General features: G+C 22.0%; 9 protein-coding genes across 9 annotated transcripts; 3 read left to right on the forward strand and 6 right to left on the reverse strand.

Moving 5' to 3' along the window:
* Positions 1-1,385: 1,385 nt before the first annotated feature.
* SRAE_2000104900 (Hypothetical protein) lies at positions 1,386-1,622 on the reverse strand (the record flags this gene model as incomplete). Its single annotated transcript, XM_024651954.1, has 1 exon — positions 1,386-1,622. The coding sequence occupies one exon, from the start codon at positions 1,620-1,622 to the stop codon at positions 1,386-1,388; it is 237 nt and encodes a 78-aa protein (XP_024505579.1).
* Positions 1,623-1,647: 25 nt separating this feature from the next.
* Positions 1,648-2,691, reverse strand: SRAE_2000105000 (Lariat debranching enzyme; the record flags this gene model as incomplete). Its single annotated transcript, XM_024651955.1, has 3 exons — positions 1,648-1,651; positions 1,708-2,513; positions 2,557-2,691. The coding sequence occupies 3 exons, from the start codon at positions 2,689-2,691 to the stop codon at positions 1,648-1,650; spliced, it is 945 nt and encodes a 314-aa protein (XP_024505580.1).
* A 1,980-nt stretch (positions 2,692-4,671) lies between these two features.
* SRAE_2000105100 (Protein disulfide-isomerase A3) lies at positions 4,672-6,126 on the forward strand (the record flags this gene model as incomplete). The annotated part of the gene is made up of 1 exon (XM_024651956.1): positions 4,672-6,126. The coding sequence occupies one exon, from the start codon at positions 4,672-4,674 to the stop codon at positions 6,124-6,126; it is 1,455 nt and encodes a 484-aa protein (XP_024505581.1).
* A 2,681-nt stretch (positions 6,127-8,807) lies between these two features.
* On the reverse strand, positions 8,808-9,959 carry SRAE_2000105200 (Beta-1,4-galactosyltransferase family and Galactosyltransferase, C-terminal domain and Galactosyltransferase, N-terminal domain-containing protein; the record flags this gene model as incomplete). The annotated part of the gene is made up of 4 exons (XM_024651957.1): positions 8,808-9,298; positions 9,374-9,721; positions 9,770-9,826; positions 9,878-9,959. 4 exons carry the CDS (start codon positions 9,957-9,959, stop codon positions 8,808-8,810), a joined length of 978 nt encoding a protein of 325 aa, XP_024505582.1.
* An 896-nt stretch (positions 9,960-10,855) lies between these two features.
* On the reverse strand, positions 10,856-13,077 carry SRAE_2000105300 (Ceramide kinase; the record flags this gene model as incomplete). The annotated part of the gene is made up of 3 exons (XM_024651958.1): positions 10,856-12,455; positions 12,509-12,758; positions 13,074-13,077. The coding sequence occupies 3 exons, from the start codon at positions 13,075-13,077 to the stop codon at positions 10,856-10,858; spliced, it is 1,854 nt and encodes a 617-aa protein (XP_024505583.1).
* A 1,818-nt stretch (positions 13,078-14,895) lies between these two features.
* SRAE_2000105400 (Hypothetical protein) lies at positions 14,896-15,537 on the forward strand (the record flags this gene model as incomplete). Its single annotated transcript, XM_024651959.1, has 1 exon — positions 14,896-15,537. One exon carries the CDS (start codon positions 14,896-14,898, stop codon positions 15,535-15,537), a length of 642 nt encoding a protein of 213 aa, XP_024505584.1.
* A 1,728-nt stretch (positions 15,538-17,265) lies between these two features.
* SRAE_2000105500 (Transcription factor AP-4) lies at positions 17,266-19,162 on the forward strand (the record flags this gene model as incomplete). The annotated part of the gene is made up of 2 exons (XM_024651960.1): positions 17,266-17,411; positions 18,073-19,162. The coding sequence occupies 2 exons, from the start codon at positions 17,266-17,268 to the stop codon at positions 19,160-19,162; spliced, it is 1,236 nt and encodes a 411-aa protein (XP_024505585.1).
* Positions 19,163-20,010: 848 nt separating this feature from the next.
* On the reverse strand, positions 20,011-20,380 carry SRAE_2000105600 (Hypothetical protein; the record flags this gene model as incomplete). Its single annotated transcript, XM_024651961.1, has 2 exons — positions 20,011-20,184; positions 20,237-20,380. 2 exons carry the CDS (start codon positions 20,378-20,380, stop codon positions 20,011-20,013), a joined length of 318 nt encoding a protein of 105 aa, XP_024505586.1.
* Positions 20,381-21,835: 1,455 nt separating this feature from the next.
* Positions 21,836-22,138, reverse strand: SRAE_2000105650 (Hypothetical protein; the record flags this gene model as incomplete). The annotated part of the gene is made up of 1 exon (XM_024651962.1): positions 21,836-22,138. One exon carries the CDS (start codon positions 22,136-22,138, stop codon positions 21,836-21,838), a length of 303 nt encoding a protein of 100 aa, XP_024505587.1.
* Positions 22,139-23,300: the final 1,162 nt, after the last annotated feature.

A 23,300-nucleotide genomic window follows, 5' to 3' on the forward strand; every position in this document is an offset into this window, starting at 1 on the left:
ATATCTCACTTCATAATGAAGATAAATACAATCAGATTTCTGCAATCGTCTTCTAATAAGTTTTCAAATAGGGGCTACCTTCAAAATTTTTTTATATCTTTAACCACTTTCGAGATATAAAAAAATGGTGACAATGAATTACGCGCGAAAAAGTACCAAGCATAGTATTTCAAGAACCGTTGAAAATTAAAAAAAGTTTTCAACGTAGGGTATACCTTAAATTATGAAATAACCACAGCGCATCAGGTTTCAAGCTTCTAGGAGGTTTTTTACTTAAGTTATATGCATTTATTCAGAAACTTTTTAAAACTTTATTTCTTATCATATCTTAATTTTTAGAAGTCCTATAAAGATATAAATAGGTCTATTGAATTTCTTGTAAAAAAATGATCTAGAAAAAAGTATTTATTTTTAAAATTTATAACATTATCATAGAAATCATCATTTACAAAAAAATATTCCACAATTTCGCCCTTCAACTTTGAATCCTTATAACTCCTAAACTATCAATTTTCTAATATTGGTGATTATATTCAAAATTCATCCCATTTCAAGGGCTATCGAATGACTATAGTGGTATTTTCAAATTCTAAAAAAAGTTGTTTTTTTTTGGTCACATTTTTAGTGGTAAAGTCGGAAATCTAGAATATTTTCAGTCACTTTATGAATCTCTGAAAAATATCAGTCTAGACCAATTTTTTAATAGAAATCGAATGACACTAATACCATTTTCATTTGATAAGTATTTCTTGAGATACTGAAATACCGTATTCAATGAATATTTTAGAAAATTTCCACCTTTGTTCATATCTAACTTCAACACCAAGATAAACATAAGCAGATTCTTTAATTGTCATCTAATGAATTTTCATATAGAATCTATCTTTAAAGTATTTTTATTTTCCTAACCTCTTTTAAGATATTAAAATTTATGACTATAGATTACATGCAAAAAGTTACCAAGCATAATATATCAAGTAATGTTGTAAATTTAAAATAGTTTTCAACGTCAAGTGCATCTAAGAAGTTGAAAGAATCCTATTGAATTAGGAAGCATGCTTTTTTTAGATGTGTCATTTAAATTGAAACTACATTTCAGGAAATTTTTCCAAACAATATTTTCCATCATATTTACTATATCATAAAACTCCTATGAATATCAGATTAGACGTTAAAAATTTTTTGTCATAACCGATCTAGAAAAAATTATTTGTTTACAATTTCTCTTTACTTATGACTTTGTTAGAGGTTAATTATTTTTCAAAAGCTATTTAATGAACTTATTTTTTTTATAAAACTTAGGCCGTTTTCTTGCCAGGTAATAGAAAAAAGTTTATTAAAAAAAGTTATTAAAAGAAAAATTATGGAATTTTAAATTATTAGATTTAATCTGATAAATCCTCTATACTTATTTGTGAATTTACTGCGTCATGAATCGGACCTGACAGCTTATAATAAGGTATACCTTGATATTTGGTACCTGCTTTTTGATAAAATATTTCATTCATATTAATGATATTTAATTTTTCACAAAATTTTGTCGTTTGAGGATTTTCGTAACTTAAGCCTCTACCTTGATTCAAGGAATCTACATTATCTTCTAAGTGTGGTGGAGCTGTCATTAAAAACTCTGTTGGTATATCATAATTATCTGAAAATACCTCTCGTATTTTTAATTTTTCCTCTTCTGTTGGTCTAAAATCATACCTTTCCGTGGTACTGTAAGAATTTGGCATATAATTATCATGGTTGGAGATTACTGTTAAATGATCTGTATTTTTAAGAATTGAAAGCCAGCATTCGTCATATTTTAAAACTTTCGTTTCACCCTCTTTTACAGGAATTTCAAGAAGCTGTAAAAATTGTCGACCTGGAATAGGTTTATCCAAAGCTAGAAAACGTGTAAATGTATTGTCTTCATGATTAACTAGTGCTGCAAATTTGACATGCATATGAGCAGAAAACCAATATGATGGTTTTAACATATTAAGTAATCCTATAGCATGTGGGTTCCCCAATTTATTTGCCTTTATATCATTCCTGAAATAAGGTTTTATTCTCAATAATTCTTCTTCATTGCCAAATTTAGTTATTCCACAAGGCCAATCATGTGTTATCATAATATCAATTTTTCCTGATCCTTCAAGTTGTTTTAAACGAAAAGTATCGATAGATCGAACATGATATATTGACGTTATTGTCTCACGAGTAAAAGGTACACATTCAAAGTGACCTTTATTGTAATTATAATTATTAAAAATCCCTGATAAACCAGCTATACGTAATCCAGCAAATTGAATAACAGATGAAAATCCCATATAATAAATGTTTGGAGCTACCCAACCACCATAAGGAAGTTCTGATAAATAAGAACTAGCTTCATGATTTCCACCAATAAATATTGTTAAGTAGGGTGCTTTATCAATGCCAGAATAATATTTATAAAAAGTTCCTAGATCTCTGTATCTAGGAGGACAATTCATATATTCAAGATCTCCTAAATTTCTAACAGCCTTTTAAATATAAAAAAAAATAAAATAAAATCAAAAAGCTTACCTGAAAATCACCACAGCATATAACGAGATCAACTTTTTTGCCACTTTGAGATTCTAATTCTTCAATAGTTCTATATAAAACATCTAATTCTCCATGTGTACAACCAGAAGTAACAATATTTATGGTGGAATTCATATCAAATTTCCTTAATATTTATTTATTCTATACAAAAGAAAATGTTATAAAACAAAACACGTTAATTCATTTAAGATCTATATTAAATTTAAGAATATATGATTAAAACACATTTTGCACTTTTTTCTGTACAGGAAAAGAAGAAAACTATTTTGCATTTTTAATTCAGGGACACGTAAATCATCAAAAGTTTTGTGTATGTATAAAGTTTATTTTTGCGTTTGTGTTTTCTATGGGGGAACAATACAAATTTACACATGTTATATAAAACTTTACAGAAATTTAATGTTTAACTACTAAAAACATTTTAAACTCTTTTTTCTCTTCAAGAACATCTAGTGTAGAAAAGTATTTACTCCTGTAAATATTAAATTATTAAGAAAAAAAATTTTCAGTTTAGAAGTTTTAGATAAAAATATTTTTATTGAAGATTAAAAATACAATTGAATAAACAATAAAAAATTTAATTAAAATTTTAATATTCAATAATCACAACATCAAACATAATCTTTCTTTTATATATAAAATTGTGATAAAAAAATTTTAACTTGGTAAAAAAAATGATTCAGGTACGGATAAAATTTCTTATTATTTTATGATAATACAAAGAAGTAAACAACATAATCTCTCATAGTATTATAGAACAGAAATAAAATTTTTTTTTTTTAAAATATAATATTTGCTTGCTTAAGTTATTTTAAAATTATTTTTCTAAATAGCATTGGATTTTTTTTTATATTTTAAAACATTATTAATAAACATATTATTATTAGAAATATTATAGTTATATTTGCTTGTAAAAAATATTATGAATAGATACTTCAAGTTATTTATATTAACACATTTACTCTATTATTTTTTATATAAATTCTATATTAAATAAAATGTATTATCTAATGCTATTCAAATTTTTATTTATTTGTGTTTATCTTATGAAATTTATATTCTAATTAAAATTTTTGTACTCAGAAATTGTTACATTTTTAAAATAAAAAAATGGTGTTATGATTTGATGGCAAAAAATGTTGTAAAATTAATTTTTAATGTTATAAAGAATAACTTTTTTTCTGTGCAGATAAAATATGTTATATAAAATGCTAGTTAAGTAAAGTATATTGAATCTAAAATTGGGTGGTTCTTAGTATCTTACACTTTTTTTGTTAACCAATCGTGTCCAGCCACCACTATGAAAATAGCTACGTGGCAATACTTCCAATTGCTGATGTCGATAATGTAGTTGCAAACAAAAGACATTTATCTACTTTATAAGGACAGAAAAATATGAAAAGTTATGAAAATTTTAGTTTTAAATATTAAAACATTATGTCATTTATAATTAGCTTAATCTTTTGTATAGAAACTAATTTTTTTTTCCTCATTTAACAATATAGTTAGTTTTAACATTTATGTATTCATAAGTTTTCTTTAATTTTTTTTTAAAACAAATCAATTGTAATTTCTCAATTGAGTAGTTTTATTTTACCTACTAAAGCAAATATTATAAAAAAAAAAGCAATGAATATCATTGATCTTACTTTTCTTACTGCAATATAATTGTCTTACAAATAATATGGAACACGTGTATAGTCGCATAGTTGTACACTTGTAATATGGCAAAAATGAAGATCACGCCTATATAATTAATGCGAATATATATGGTTACACTAATCATTTTTATTCTACATTTGACTTATGTCCACTCTATTTCGACTTCCCAAAAAAATATTTTCAACATTATTTTTATTATTTAGTAGAAGTGTTTTTATAATTTTTTTTTACAAATTTTTTCTAATATTATTATTTAAAAATACTTTTTAACTATTTAATTTTTTATGATGTCTAATACTTTTTAATTAGTACACGTGTTTTGTTTACTTTGTAAATAAATTTACTATTTTTTAATGATATTATTACTTTATTAATTTTTTTTTGTTGTAGATTCTAAAGTCTTTGATTGGTTAGAATTATACCTAAAGAAAGATGAAATTATTATTTTCTTTATTTGCCTTTTTCTGTATTACTTTAACATATGGATCTGTAGTTGAATTGACTGATTCAAATTTTTACAATAAAATTGATGACTATGAAATTGCTCTCGTCAAATTTTATGCTCCATGGTGTGGACATTGTAAACGTATGGCTCCAGAATTTGATAAAGCAGCAATAAAATTAAAGACCAATGATCCACCAGTTACTCTTATTAAAGTAGATTGTACTGTTGAGAAGAAAGTTTGTGAGGACTACAAAGTTCAAGGATTTCCAACACTTAAAATATTCAGAAGAGGTGTTATTTCAGCTGATTATGAAGGACCAAGAGATGCTGATGGTATTGTCAAATTTATGCGTGGACAATCTGGCCCATCTTCAAAAGAACTTAAGACTGTTGCTGAATTTGATAAGTTTATTGCTGATGAAGATCAATCTGTAATTGGTTTCTTTGAAACAGAAAGCAAATTAAAGGATTCCTTCCTTAAAGTTGCCGACACAGAAAGAGATCGTTTCCGTTTTGCTCATACATCTAGTAAAGATCTTTTAGAAAAACATGGATTCAACGATGACATTGTTGTATTCACACCCAAAAAACTCCAAAATAAATTTGAATCTCATGAACATAAATATGATGGAAATTACGATACCGATAAAATCAAGACTTTCCTTATTCATGAATCTACCGGTCTAGCTGGAATCCGTACTCAAGGGAACTTATTCCAATTCACAAGACGTCCTTTATTTGTTGTTTACTATAATGTTGATTATGTTAAGGACCCAAAGGGATCTCAATACTGGAGAAATCGTGTTTTGAAAGTCGCTCAAGATTTTAAACGTAAAGCTTACTTTGCTGTCTCAGCAAAAGAAGAATTTGGTGAAGAAATTGAATCAGTAGGTCTCGGTGAAAGAAAGGAATCAGATAAACCAATTGTTGCTGCATTGACTAGTGAAGGTAAATTCCCAATGCAAACAGAATTCTCTGTTGAAAATCTTAAAAAATTCGTAGAGTCTGTTCTCGAAGGAAAGAGTGAACCTTATATGAAATCAGAACCTGTTCCTGAAACTCAAAGTAATCTTAAAGTTGCTGTTGGAAGAAACTTCAAGGACCTTATTTTGGATGCTGAAAAAGATGTTCTCATTGAATTTTATGCTCCATGGTGCGGACATTGTAAAAATTTAGCACCAAAATATGAAGAATTAGCCGATAAACTTGCAGATGAAGACATTATTATTGCCAAGATGGATGCCACTGCCAATGATGTACCTCCAATGTTTGAAGTTAAAGGATTCCCAACCATTTATTGGATTCCAAAGAACACAAAAATTCCAGTTCAATATTACGGTGGGCGTGAAGTTAATGATTTTATCAAATTTATTGCCTCCAAATCTTCTGATGGTCTTAAAGGATATGATAAATCCGGCAAGAAAGTAAAGGCTGAACTTTAAATTCTTAATTTATTTCCTTATCCTTAATATATATAGGCAATAAATGAGCAACAAAATTGTTTCCAACTTTTTTAATTTTTAATAAACTTTTCTTAAATAAAAAAAATGCGTTGGTAGTTAAAAGGTACGATAGTTTTTACTGAAAAATTACATTTTTACATAGATACTATGACACGGGGTGTAAAAATAGTATTTTATGCAGCATAGTAATTTTGAAAAAAAATTAACTTTACGAGTAAGAAAAACTTTATAAAATGAAATTTAAAGAACAGATTGGAACAATTTTTTTTCTTATATTTAAATTACTATATTATTGCTTTTTTTTTCTTGTAAAAGTTAAAGAAAATTAAAAATTTATTCATTATAATTATTAATAAATGAGATGTGTAGATTTTAGCGTTTTTTTTGTTTTGAATATTCAGATAAAAGCTTACTTGAAAATAATAATATTAACTTTCTGGTTTAAGGTTAATGTTAAACTATATTTAAGAATCAACTACAAAAAAGTCTTTTAAAAATAATTATTTCAATTTTCTAAGTTCATAGAAAAAAAATATTATTATTATTATAATATAAAAATTATCTATTTTAGTTATGTTGAATATAATCTTTAAATTATTGTAATGTTTTGATTAAATGTTATTGATAGATACTAGTTTAGTAGTTTTTTAATTAATTACAATTATCTATTTTGTTTTTCTTCGTCTAATAGTCATTTTAATTTTATTATCAAGTCCAAGGTTTTTGTTTAATAAATTTTCTATTATCCTATACATTAAATCATTGTTTATTTTGATTAACTTTTTATAATCAAGGTAATATTTTTATTAAAACTATTAAAAATAATACATATAAATTTTTTAAAATATAAATTTAATGTTATAATAACTTTTTTTATTGTCAATATCATTATATTAATTTATTAAAATTTAGTATATAAATTCTAATAACATATTATTATTTTAAAATTACACGTTATATAAAATAAATGCTATCCAATTTTGTAGTTAATATTTAAGAATAAACAAAAAAGTTTTTTAAAATATCTAATGCAAAAAATGATATAAACAACTTTTTTATACTCAAGAACATTCTTATACTGTTCTTAATTATTTGAAGAAATGTCTTTGAGATAAGATGGAAAGTTTATTACGAAAAATAAGAAATATTTTCCATAGCTATAAAATTTTTTTTTTAGTTATTAAAAACAAAACTTATCCTTATGCTTTTATAATAAACTAATAAATCGTTTTCATTTTTAAAAATATTTTATTTTTTAAATTTTTAGAAAATAAACTTACTTTTAATATATTAAAACTATTATAGCAATATTGTATAGTTTCAATAAGCAAAATCTTTTTTTTACTAGGATATTTTTTGACTGGATTCAGTGAATATGATTTATAAGACCAAGTAAATAATAAAAATTGTTTTTAAACTGAATCAATTTTTTTTTTCATTTTCACACTTAACAAGTTTTTTCCGACAAAAATTCACATCATACTCATTCATATTTTTTCATGGAATTAATTCAAAACATTTACTATGAATCCGCATGAAAAAATTTACATCTTTCACATTTTTCTTTGGTGACGTTCAAATTTTAGAATTATTCATACTCTTTTAATAACAAAAAAATAATATATAAATTGAATTACTAAAATTCATTATAATAATTTTGTTTAAAAAAGATGATTCAATTTAAAAATTTCAAAAAATTTTAAAAACATTTTATTTAATATTTATATCAGATATTTTTCATACATTTTTATCCTTAACATTTGATTATGTATAGTTAAAGAATACAAATAAATTTGTAAAGTTAAATCATTTGATAAAGTTAAGAAATAGAAAAAAAAAATGCAAAAACAACAAAAGTAATTAATAGATTATAAAAAAAAAGATTCTGAAAAAATTTACATCATTTTTAGCTACAAACATTAAATTTCATTTTTGGTATTTCTAATAAAATATTATTCTAAGGTTTCTTTTAAAAATGAAGCAAAAAAATTTGGTTAAAGACAAATAATTAATTAATTAATTAATTATTTTACTCTTATTTTTTATATAGGTATACTTGCAGTAAAAATAAAATATTTTACTATAATACAAATAATGACAAAATGTTATATCAGTGAATTATTTTATCAAAAAAAAATTTTTTTAGTTTTTAAATTTAAAATAATTTACATACCTTTTTTTATCTTCGTGATTATTGTTGGTATTACGGTTATCAATAATCTGTATCCAATGATAAGTTTAAAAAAAATTATTTTTATCTCAAGTTTTTATTATCTGCTACTATAGAATTACATGTGAAGTGCATAATATAATTATAAAAGAAAATAATTTCAAAGTTATTTTAAACAACAATCTTGCAGCAAATTCTACTGTTGCTCTTTTTGTATTTTATGCTGCAATATCTGGATGAAAAAATGATTGCATTCGTTGTTATTAGTGCAATTTAATTATAATAAGAAAGTTTATTAAATATTTAAATATTATAAACAATTTTTCAAATTTTATTTCTCCTTTATACATATAGGATTTATTGTAAAAATAGGCTATCTCTCATTTACAGATATTTTCGTATAATTGATTTTAAAAACTTGCCAATTTGAAATATTTTTATGCAATAAAAAAGAAAATAAAAAAATAATCCCGTATTTTTGACAAATAATCTAAATAGTAGAACATATTCCAAGTTCACGTAAATTTTGTTTTGAAATTTCTTCAAGTGGATCAACAATAATCTTTGTATATAAATGATAAAATTCAATTTTTTTTAACGTATAATTCAAATTATTTAAACCTTCTGTGTTCATTTTATCTTTGTAATATTTAAAAATGGCATATCTACAATAATTTAGAGAATTTTCAATTTCATGTTCATGAATTATCATATAATATCTGCTTATTTCAGGTGGATATCTTGATATTTGTAAACGATTATATTTTATTCTATTGTATAAATCATCATCTTCCATACCCCATCCCCAATACATGTTATTATATCCATTAACTAATTTAAAAATTTCCGTTGATACTGCAGAAGCTCCACCAAATATATATTCATAAGGTAATTCATAATCAAATTTATTTATGTGTGATGACATATGACGTGGATGCTTACTACATTGATAAAGATTTCTGTCATCTTCAGGTATTAAATCTACATCATGAAGAATAATACAATCAAAATTATATAATTTCAATGCTTCTTTAAACCCAATATTAAGTAATTTACCTCTGTTAAATGTTACATTATTAATAGGTTCAATAAGAATGATAGCATAATCAATATGTTGCTTTTGTAAAGTTTTATGAATATTATGCAAAAAAATTCGTAAATGTGATTGCCTATTTCTATATGGTACTAAAATTGCTACCTTTTGTTCTGCATTGCAATGATTTGGATAAAAATGTCCACCAGGCTGAATATTAGGATATAAAGCATTCAGATATTCAAAAGTGGGAGCTTCAAGAAAAACTGGTAAACGACCCATTAGTTGACTTTCTTTTTCAAATGAACAATTTGGTAATTGTGAATTAGGATAATAAAACAATTTATCTACATTTTCTAAGACTTTATCATCTAAAATATATACTTAACTAAAAAAAAAAGATTTATTTTATATGTTACCTTTTACAAGTTTTACATTAGATATATTAAAATTTCTACTAATTTTTTTATAATGTTCTAAAATTTTATACGCTCTCAAATTAGGTATATAAATAAAAAAATAATAACTTATAGAAATAACTAGAAATAAAGGTAGAATATATAATGCAAATCTTAAAGATTTTAAATTTATTGCTGGTTGTCGTATCATACTATATATGTTTCTTACTTTCATTTAGATTTAAAAATCAATCTAAAGAAAAATTACCATTGACAACATTTAAAATTAAATTTATATCAATTTAGTCATAATATTTTTTTATATGTATAATTCATTTAATATTTAAACTAAACATATTTTAGAAAGAAATAATTCTATACATTATTCCAAACAAAAAGAAATTAAAATGATGGTAATATTTTGTAAAATAAACAAACTTTAAATACATATAATCGACAAACAAGTTATAAACTTTTGTCTAATGATAAGAATAATATTAAAAAAAAAACCGATTTCTTTGTTAAATATTTTTAAAAATAATTTTAAAATTTGGTATAAAATTTTGGAAATTTTTAAAGAACCTTAACTTAAATCAAAGAAAATACTTTAAGCAATTGTTTTTCCTATATTTTTAATACTATACCATTTCTATATCTTTTTTAAATTCGAATTTTTAAGTTAAATAACATACTTTATAATTAACTTTTTCAACAAAAAAAAGTACTTATAGAAAACATCATTTTTAAAAATATAAAAAAACTTTTAAAAGAAAATCATAAATTCTAAAATAATGATGGAAGGATAAATTATTTATATTAAAGTGATTTTTTGAATATATAAAAAAAATTTTTTCTTAGTATTTGGATTTTTACATGAATCCTCAAAAATAAATAATTCATTTGAGAGTTGTTGTTGTTGTTATTGAAAGATACAAATAATTTAAATAAAAGAAAAAACTAATTTATTTTTATAACAAAAGTGTAAAAATTAATAAAATGAAAAAGAAATTTTACATTGTATATATATATTTTTGTAAAAAGCTTAAAGTTATCATAAAAGCAAAATTAAAAGCAACGCAGTTTGATTTTCTTAAAAGAAATTTATATTTAGTTATCATTTTCCAGAAGAATTATATTTGACTTTTTTTCTACTTTATGACAACAAAAGCATATTTTGTAACGAGGATCAGTTAAATCAGTACAACGTCCAAAATAATTTATTAACCTAGGATGTAAGCGAAAATGAAGTGTCTTATCTTCTGGTTGAACCATAATTTCACCATCTAAATTCCATGATCCCTGTTTATATTCTTGTTTATTTTCTGTATCATTTTCTACCAATAATTTTCCTGGTGTAAATGAAAATTTTGAAACACGGAATGCATGAAGATCATGGACTGATGGTATTATATCACGTCCACCATACATGGCAACTTTACGCATTATGTCTAAATTATTAATCCTTGAAACTTTTGGTATCATTGCTAAATCCATTGAACCATCATTTATACCTGCATATGGTGCAATACCATAAGGTGTAAATGGTGAAACACAAGGAATTACAGCACAAATTATGTGCGAAAAATCAGCAGTGAGATGATAAGGATAACTAGGATCAGATTCACCAGTTTCACATAATTTACATGGTTCGCTACATTTAGGTAATCTAGCTAAGTTTTCTCTAACACTTAATGTTGTAGTAAGTCTTGCTTTTTCTTGATTAGAATTATTTTTTCCAATATTTTGCTGTGAAGGAGACATTTGTTCTTCATTTGATGAATAATTATTTTCATTAAGTTTAAATTTAATCATTCCTCTATATGATGGATTTTTGGCTGTTGTACGTAATGCTGACCATTGATATCTTATTGGTCCCATCCAACGATAATTTTCAGAGTCACTTAAAACATCACCTAACCAACCATATGAAATAGCATTTGCAGATATACGTAAAAGTTTATCATCTTCATGAACAGTACAAACATCAACTGTACATTGACTTCCAATAGCAATATGTATTGCAGCTGTAGGAACATCATCAATACCATGGACTGTAGAAACAATTGAATTAGCAGATCCAGCTCCTATAATACCAAATCTCATTCGAGGAGTCGTTAGACTATCAACATTAATATCTGCAATATTTTTTCCACTCTCTTTTTGAGCTCTCATTACTGTTGAACACAATACTTCATTAAAAAGACCATCTCCCCCAACAGATACAACTCCATCCATTGTTTCCCATGGATCATTTCCAAATTGTTGTAAAAGATCAAATGCATGATTTGCCCTTTCAGTTAATATAACATTACATTCAATTCCAACCATTTTAAAAAATGGTTCAACTTTAGTATCATAAATTTTTTTTGCTTTTCCTTTTCCTCCAAAAGGATTAACAAATATAACAAGTTTTTTTGGTCTTTCTGGTAATTGTTTTAAATTTTCTGTTAATAATTTAACCCAAGCTTTTTTTTCACCAGATGTAGGAAAAAGGGCAATTATTTCTCTTACTCTCCATTTATAAACATTTATTTTATGCGCATAATATAAAAACAATGAATTTGGAGTTTCAGGGGATGATTGTTGATCATCAACAACATTAAATGGTAACCCTTTACTTTTTTTCATAGGTATACGCTTATTTCTAACACATAAAACTTCACTCAAATTTAATGTCATTGAAATATCTGTATATCCATTTTTTTTACTATAGTATAATTATTTTAATAATAAAAAAATTTTTTTTTAACAATAACCTACTTTAAAAGTCTAAAAATAATTAAATTATTATTTGTATCTAACTCCATTTCATGATTTTGACCATCAGTACTTTTTATTGTTGTCCTCATTGTTTCAATTTTTGGTAAAGGTGAAGTAGCTGGTGTTCCAGGTGTTGGTTCTACTAATGTTTCTACATTTAAAACTTGATTAATTTCTGAAGAATGACTATCTATTCCAATAGCTGTTGTTAATGGTGTACGATCTGACGATCCTACTTGATTATCCATTACTAAAAATTTTTCATTATTAAATAAATATATTTTAAAAAAAATGTACGAAAGTTAAATATATAAATAGAATAAAAGTTGACAATACATATATCTAATCAATCTTTGAAACTAGATATATAGATACAAAAAATAAATAAATAATAAATACTAAAAATCTACTAGTTATTATTTCAATGATATTTTACAAAAATTTTCATCAATGAAATTTATTACAATCGATAGAAAAAAAAAAATTAAATAATCAACACATACCTAACTATGTTTTTTTATTTATTTATTTATTATTTTTTTTTTATTTCTATAAATTTACATACACATAAACTGTAACATTCTTAACGCATATTTAAATAGTTATAACATATTCTTTGATACTCTATATTTTTATACACATTAGTTTAAGGTAAGCTATAAAATAAAAAATAAAAAAGTTGAATATATATGCAAACTTTAGACACAATATAGAATATTAAATATACAAACATACAATACTCTTTTTCATTACCTGTATCTATTAAAAAAAAATAATTTCTTCAATATATTATTGAAATATTAATGTGACTATTTGCGCGGAGAAATAATACTGCTATTTTCATTAGTACAAATAAATTTTCATTTTAATATATCTACATACAATACACATATATACATATTTTATTCTAACAACACTTTAAACTACCAAAATAATATAATTTTTTAATATTATTAATGTTTAACTATTATTTATTAATAAATAATTTTAAATTAATTACATTAAATTAGCATTAAATTAACATGAATTTTGATTAATAATTTAACTAAATATTCTATACTAAAAAGTGCAAATAATAAAAACAAATTTTGCTTACTAGATTACATAAATAAGTGTACAACTATCTTAAATATTTTAGATTATAAAACACTATGGTACAAAGTTATAGAAAAAGTAATATATTTCTAAGCAACGCTTTAAAAACACAGATATAAAGTACAAGTTTATTTTGTTAAAAGCTTTTATATTTTTATTATAAACAGTCTAAATAGAGAATGCCGTGGTAGTATGATGAGCATCATTAAAATGCTCATTAATCTATCAATTTTAGTTTAAAGTTAGAATTAAATGTTGTTCTTTTGTTAATTATTGCATCTTTATAAATAAGATGCCATTTATGTAAACAACTTCTGTTTGTAAATATATATATATATGTGTGTATTTTTTTTATCTATTATACAAAAAAAAAATTTCTTTTTTTAAATACATTAAAAACCAAGTTTCTTTAATTTTTTATTCTAATTTTTGTGAATCATATTTGAATTATATTATTATTTGATAAATGATAATTGTAATTAATAATTAATATAAAGCATATGTTTAAAAAAAAATGACCGGAAACAATATATTAAAATATAAAATTAAACAAAACACAAAAATCATCATTACATTTTTCTAAATGACGTTTTTTATTTTTCTTAATAATTTCTAGTCAGATAACTTAATTTTTTTAATGTCCACTATGTAACTGATAAAGAAATAAAACTCTTATCTTGAAGCGAAAATATTTATTTTTCAAATAACACGTCAATAACTTATAAAAGTAGATGCGCCCACAGCCATATGTCGAGTTTTGTCAGCTGTTTTATTGATTATTTCTGTTTTGTGTTTTTCTTTATCACCAATGTGTATGTATGTACATACTGCAGATTCTTCACATACTATCTTTTTTCATACTCATAAAGTGTATCATAGAATTTTAATTTAGTAGTTTTCTCATATTTATTATCATAATTATGTTGGATATTATATATATGTTAGATATTAATTATTTTTAAAAATATTGTTTATTTTTTTTTTCAAAAAAAATTTATAGTTTATCAGTATTTTATAAATTAAAAATTTATTGATAATGTTTTATTTCAATAATAAAAAAAAAAATGTGGAGAAAATATATAGTGAATGTACTTTCTGACAAATTATTAGTCAGCTGATTTAATTTTTTTTGTTTGTAATAGTTATTATAATAACTTATGCTAACATAATATTTTATTTTTACTATACGTAATCGCTTTATATTTAAAATATTATTATTATAATTTTTATTATTTTTTTTATTATAATTATATTATTAATATATTTTAGAATGCTATAATTATTATATAAGAATGAATGAAAAGTATAAAAATAAAATAGAAGTTCAACAAACAAGGGATGAAGAATATGAGAAGGTAGAAATGTTAATAAAAGTTAATGAAACAATAATTTCGCTAAATTCACTTTCTGTACAATCTTCAACATTAAAATTAAAAGGATCATCTGAAGATAAGAAAAATTCAGATCGGGCTAGATCATTAAAAAGATTTTCACCATATCAAAGTCCTAGAAGTTATTGTTTAAATGATGATGTAAATGATTCATTAAATCGTGGGCGATCGAATAGTTTTCATTGTAAATATGATGGTTCTAAACTTATAACAAATAAAGATTGTTTCCGAAATCGACGACATACTTTAGGTTCATTAGATTCGTTGTGCTCTGATGATGAGAAGTCTCCTGATACTAATAATACTGATTTGATCTCTATTAACCTAAATGAGACGACGCTTGATGATGGTAGCACAAATTCACTCAACAATAGTGTCAATAATATAACCAATAATTCATGTTCGTTTGAGATGTGTAAAAAACCAAAGTATTCAGAGGATGCAGAATTTGTTGGTGAAATGGATGAATTAAGCGATTACTTTAATCATTTTGTGGGAGTTGAAATGAAAATGTCTTCTCTTGCAGAATCAATGTATGCTTGAATGATTCTCTTCCATATTTGTATATTTGGTTTGTTGACTTTTACATGTAACCCGTGCATTCTCAATTATATTATTATTTTTTTTTTAATTTTATACCGTTTGATTATATTATATTTTGAATTTAAATAAAAAAAAACAAGAACTAGCAAAAAAATTTTTATTATATTAAAAGAAACTTATTTGTTAAAAAATTTTAAAAAAAATGTTAAGTATGTGTTAATTGATATAATTAAATTAAAAAAATAAATTTTTTGTTTTATGTATTAGTTATCTATAATTTCATTTATTGTATAAGTTTACACAAACCCGGAATTATCTTAGTCATTATCAATACTACAAAGACCCATTCATATTATTTCATTTTTCATTTTCCGATTATAATTAATATTGTATAGTAAAGTGTAAAAGTACAGAAAGAAATATATAGTTTTTAATATTGAAATATAATTTTTTAAACCATTATAAATTTGACATATATTGTTTAATCTACTACTTTATTTTGTCTTAGAAAAGATAAACTATTTTTATATTAGATGAAGATGTTAATATTTATCGTTTGAAAGAAGTTATTATATATATATATATATTGTACAGTAAATTAGGTAACTTCAATTTCAGTACCATTTTTATAAAATAATCCTCCGCCTCAAAATTGATACCAAATGTACCACATACAGTGAAAAATGCATTGGGATGTTTTATTTAAAATGTTGTAATAAGTTGGGACGCGACTACTCTACTCATCAGCTGAGGATATGTTGGAGATAGCGTGTTTAAACGCGATACTATTATTTTATCCATTCCATAGAAAAACTTAATAAACTATTTTATTGTTTAATGTTTCCTCATGAACAATAAGATCATTGATAATGATAGGTGTTCTATGATATTTTTTATTAATGTTATCATTATTAATTGATATAATTTTAATATAAGAAAAAAATATATATGTATAAAAATTATCAATATTATAAAATATATAAAGTTTGTTTAAATGATTAATTTTTTTTTATACATTATATAAAAAAAATTTATATATTATTTATTTAATATTATAAATATTTTTTTTTAATAAATTTAATATTTCTTTTTGATCATTTATATTTTATAATATTGATTTAATCTTAAAAATATCAAATATATTTTGTTCATTTTTTTAAAATATACTATAATAATTTTTTTTAACTTTTAACCCCCATTTCATAGTTGGTTCTCGGGTATAACAATTTTTGCCAGTGCAGAAAATGACAGACCGATATACGTCTTCTCTCGCATCTTTTCTTTTAATCGCGAATAACTGCTGCAATTCTACCTTCAAATATATATGTCTTCGATGAGAGAAATGGAATATTAAAAAAAAGACCATGACTATATTATTTGTTAGCGTTGATAATAAAAATGATATTTCCATATATTTAGTGTTAACTTCATATAAATGTGCGTTAATACCTTTTTTTATACAATATATTTTTATTTTTTCTAAATTTAAATATTATTTCAGGTGAGCTATATGCTCGTGGAGTTTTTCTGAACAAAAAGACGACTGCTAATATCCTTGTATTACAATACCATCTTCATTTTCTTAAAACAATCATTATTATTATTATTTTTTTTTTATTATTCAAGTAATATTTCATTGAAATTGTCCTATTGTAAAATAGTTAATAGTGACAATTATTTTATAATTATAAGATAAGGAAACATTTGCCTGCTTTTTATTCAATTCTTATGCAGGTATTAAATATTCACGAGCCATTGCCTTCTAATGAAAAATGTCATAATGAAGAGAAAGAATCTTCAAAAATATCTGATTGTATAAATCAGATAAATGATTTTGAAGATGATGAAAATTCTTCACAAGGTAATAGTCGTAGGTAGGTTATTATATTAATTGATTTATTTTATTTTTAAATATTATTAATAATAATATGATAATATACATATGATGTAATGTATGATATTTTAATTGTTCTAATAGTTTATATTTTAAAATATTTTATGTTTTAACAAAAAAGCAGCTGTTTATCAGTACTAAAATTATATAACATTCGTTCATAGATTTTTCTCGAACATTAAAAAATATAATATTATCGCTATTACATAATTTCTATCGTATTTAGATTTTTTAGCTCGCTACTTGTTTTATATCTGCCATTACCATTAAACATTATAATATACGTAGTTGTCTGTGTCACTTTCTTCTTTTAATAGTTACATAGATTTTAAATAAAATATCAAATAAGAGTTGTGATTAAAAAAGATTTTTTCTTTTTTTTCTTTAATAATTATATAGTTATATTCTTAACTAAAAGAAGATATAAACTTAACAATCAATTTAATAATCTTTGGACATATACATATTTTGTTAATTTTTACTTTTTAAAAAAAAATAGTTTTATAGTTGAAATAAAAAAGGTATTTGAAATTACATAATAATTTTATAAAAGAAAATATTATAATATTATATAAAATAAATTAATAGTTATTAAAAAAAAAATTATTATTTGAAATTCATAAATTAAAAATCTTTTCCAGTCATTCTGTTCGTTCTGGATCTGGTGGAAATGGATCAAGTACTCCAAATACTCCTTCAGGCAATGGTTCAAATGATAATAATGAAACGACACAAAGTGATCGCAGAATGCGTCGTGAAATTGCCAATTGCAATGAACGTAGGAGAATGCAATCTATTAATGATGGATTTCAAGCTCTACGAGCATTACTGCCTCGAAAATATGGGGAAAAAATGTCTAAAGCTTCAATTCTTCAACAAACTGCAGAATTAATTCATAATTTACAGGCAGAAAAAGATAGATTATCACAAGAAAATGAGGCATTAATTCAAACTAATGCTAATATTTATAAAAAAAAAGAACAAGATGAAATAAGTCATGAAGCACATTTATGTAAAGAACTTGAATTGATAAAACAAAGTCATCATCAAAAAGTTGCAGAATATGAACAAAGACTTCAAGAAATTTTGACAATGTATCGAGATGAACAAAAATTGAGACAATTTTTTGAACAAGAATATGTTGCTAATAGAAAATTACATGATACACATCTTGCAAGAATTCAATTACTGCAAGAAAAAATTCCTGGAATTTTAGAAAGTAATAATATTCAAAATGGGCAACAACTTATTTCACAATTAGCTGTAACATCATGTTCCAATTCAACACCTATTGATATTACTCAATCTGTTCAAAATCAAATTTCACAGCATGGAAATCTTATTAATTATACATCACAGAATGGAAATTATAGAAATGCAATTTTTAATAATATTGATATAAATCAATTAAATCAAATTAATTTGCAAACAAACAATAGTCCTATTCATAATTCACCATCAAATTCTCTTCCTCATTCTGAATATAAATTAACTTTATCAGATGTTAATATGATATCTCAAAATCATCTTACAACAATTCCTGCAACTCAATCATTATCACTTCAAAATGGAGCATCTGTTACCTCAACTAGAGATGTTATTCAACCAGGTTCACATCAAAATTTGTATGCTATTTTAGAAGCAATCAGACAAATTGAAAAAAGTAAAGTGCCCGTTTCTTCATCATCAACAACCCCAAATTCATCAAAATCTGATGTGTTGGTTCGCTAATGTGATTTTTCAAGATAATGCTAGGTCTCGTCTACAAATTGTTTTAAAAAATCAAAAAACTTTGTTAAATTTCTTCGTTATTGTTATTATGTAAGCATATTTTACAGTACAAAAACTTTTTTAATTCACATTTTAATTAAATAATTTTTAGTTAATTATAATGTTATATTTTAAATGAATCTCTTACAATTTGTTGAGAATATCATTTGCATGATGTAAAATATTTCAATATAGTAAAAAAATTTTAGTTTTATGTTTATAATTTTAACAGACATTATTAAATAGTTTATTCATTAAAAAAAGTTATATTAAAAAGTATAAATTGTTAAAAATTTTTAATAATTATTGTCATTTTGACAAAAAAAAAAATTAATAATTTAATTCAGATATAAATTATAGACAAAACAATTATGTTTTTTAACTACAATTATATATAATTTTTTTTTAATAAAGAAAAGTAATTTATTTGATAATAACTTGATTTATCAATTTTATTTTACATCAATAATTGTAGTTACTATTTTTTCTTATTAATAATAAAACAAAAACTTTTTAAGTAAAGTAAAAATTTAAGTTATGTTAATTTAATTTTTTTCTTTGTCTATTCAAATAATAACTAAATTAACAGGTATTCTTTTAATATTTTTTTAAATAATAATTTTCAAGACAATAAAATTTATCGATTTATATTATAAAGAAAAAAGAAGTATAGTTAATTGAAAGGTAATGTAAATAATTATATTTATATATTAGTTAAATAGACAAAATGTACAATAATAATAAAAAAAAATATAAACATTTTAATTAAAGAGCTTTAATAACTAGATATGTATTAAATAACTTTATTACTACAATCGTGTATATTCTCCAGTACCTTGTAAAAAAAATCCAGCTTTTTCTAAACAATTAATATTTCTTGGAGAATCTTTACTTCTACAACAATGTGTACATCCACGATTCATACAAAATTTTATACAATTAACATCAACTTCAAAACTACTCCATGGTGATATTATATAATTCTTAAAATAATTAAATAATTTCTATTAAAAATAATAATAAAAAAAAACATACTTTAATACAAGAATTTTCTTTTTGAACAATAATAAATGTATTGTATTCTGTATCATTACCAATATTACAATTAATAAAATTTATAATAAGTAATATAAAAGTTAATAAAATATAATTAATATTTTGAAAAATAGAATTTATCATTTATAGATAATATAATAAAATAATGTTAAATAATTTACCTTTTATATAAATAATAAATTTTTAACTGTTTGCTTCTTTTATATAATGAAAGGTATTGTCAAAGTAAATAAATATATAATTGAATTCTATCTAACTAATAGCTGTTTAAGAAAATATTCAAATACTAATGCTTGATTATAATTTTATGGTGATTAATCACTATCCTAATATGATTTAAAAATGACAAAATATTAGTAATGTAACTTTCTTTTAATTTTTAAAAAGAAGGAATACATGTTTATATATTATTATTTGAAAAATAATTAAATATAAGATGAGGGACATACAATTTTGATAAGACATCTTACACATATAATTAACTAGTCTCATTAAATTTAACATTAGAAAAAAAAAAATCTTTTTTTTTTTTTAAATTTCATTTAAAGATTTATTTAGATAATAAGATATAAATAGTATTTTTAAAGTAAGTATTTGAAATAAAAAATTTAATAACTGAAATAAAATGATGTTTTTAAAAAATATTAATATTAATTATTACAAAGATATTAAAATAATTGTTGATAAAATAATTTTTTTTTAATATAAATAAAGAATACTTTCATTTTTAATATCATTTAATTTATATGCATCCCACTGTTCATGTTTTAATGAAGCTCATATCATTTAAAATAAAACGAATTCATTTAATTTCATTGCCGTCATTTATTTTCATTATTTTGTTATTACTTTCTGTCATATTAATTTTATTGATAATATAAAGATGATTTTCAAAAAAAAAAAAGAAATTTAAACAAGTTTACGGAAAAATTTAACGAAATGCATTAAGTTTTATAAACAAAAGAAATTTTTATTTGTTAAAACAAAGATACAACAAAATATTATTTATAAGAAAAGTTAACAGAAAATCAAAACACACCAAGTAAAAAAATGGTGATTTGAACTATATTTTAATAATGTGAAAAGTTTTAAAATCAAAATTACAATTCATTTTAAATATTTAAAATTTTTGTCAAATATTTATTAGAATTCATTAAATATAAATTTCAAAAAATTATTAAAGACATTTTTATTGATAAACATTTATTTTTATTTCATAAATCACAATGATAAAATTTAAAAAAAAGTTAAAATGATAAAAATTATTTTATTTATTTTTTAAAAAAAACTTTTATTCTTGAAATTAAACATTTTACAAAACTTTATTACTTTTTATTCAATTAATATAAAAATTACTGATGGCTAAAATAAAAAAAAATTAGATCTGCATATTCTTACTATTTTAATAGATTTTTTCATAATAAAAGTACAAATTGTTATCATTGATATTTCTGTAAAAAAAAGAAGGAATTTTTCAAATTTAAGATGAGCATAATAAAAAATAATTTTATAGGAGAAATACAAATATATTCAATATTTTTTTTAGTAAAATTTAGACTATTAAAGAGAATCAAATCATTACATATCTTGGTCCAAAATCATTTCTTTATATCTATCTAAAAATAAATAAATAAATAAGTAAAAGTATTTACCATATAAAGGATAAAAATCTTGTCTTTCAATGTTGTAGTTTAACTTGTCAACACCTGATCTTTTACCATATCTAGATAGGACAGCTCTACCATATCTTGATAAAATTTTACTACGTTTAAGTAGATTGTTTCTTGGCATTAAATTTTCATTTTCATGATTAGTAATATAATTACCATAAGTTAAAAAAAATAAAGGAACAAAAAATAAAAAAAAATATTTTATAAACATATTTCAAAATTTTTTCAATATAGCTGAAAAAAAATTGATAAATTTATATTTATATGATATGTAATAAAAATATTTTTAGAAATAATTTAAAATCTAAGGATTTATATATTAATTCTAGGATTTCTTTTTCCTCAATGTTTCTATAATAATAAAAATTCAATTTTTTAGTCATGTAGATAAGAATAAAATAAGAAGAAAATTCAAAGATTATGGTGAATCTATGACCTTTGAATAAAATATCTATATAGATTTTCATCTTTACATTTAATATTGCATCGTGGGAATGATAAGAGTTTTAAAAATGATTTTTTGTTTTTTTTAATACTTGAAGTATAATGTAAAGTTATATGCTTTTTTTTTATACTACTAAATATAATTGTTTTAAATAAATAAAATAAATTATTTTGTTAATTATAAAAAAAATTTTTGTAAAATATAAGTCATTTAATATAAAATATTATATTTTAAAATTAGAGTAAAAATAAATTCATAAACTAAATGAAAATAAAAAAAAAAGAATAATAAATTTATTTTTATTTGCAGCAAGATATGGGAAGTAGGATTAAAGTTATATCATTAAGAAAATGAGTTGAAATCCTTTATTTTCAATTAAAGTGATTATATTTTTGATTCTATCGTTTATATTATTTAAATTAATAATTTATGTATTCCTTGTTTTATTTAAATATTATTATTAATCTAAAAAAGCTTATAAAACTTTAAATATTACTTTAAGCTATTTTAATAATTTATACCAAATGCTAAAATTAGTTTTAAATAAAACAAGAAATATAAATATAAGTAAAAAAGAGATATAAAAGTATGGTGTTTTTAAATATTTATTTAAAAATTCTTAGAAATTGTACTAAAAAGATATAATTTAAAAATATGTTTTAAATATCAAAATAATACATTAATTTATGTATTAGTTTTTGCTTATTTCAAAATTATTTATATGTATTTTTTAATACATAAATAGTATGATGATTTAAATAATTTTTAAAAACTAAATATTACTTTTCATTTATAATAAAAACCATTTATACTTAATTAGAAACTTTTTGAATTAATATTGAATAACATTTTTGTTAGTTAAACATTAGATCAAATGTAATATTGGTTTCTTAGATAGTTTAAAAAGAATTCAATTTAAGTTTTGATT

This window comes from Strongyloides ratti (genome assembly GCF_001040885.1).
Source record: "Strongyloides ratti genome assembly S_ratti_ED321, chromosome : 2".
NCBI classification, from domain to species: domain Eukaryota; kingdom Metazoa; phylum Nematoda; class Chromadorea; order Rhabditida; family Strongyloididae; genus Strongyloides; species Strongyloides ratti.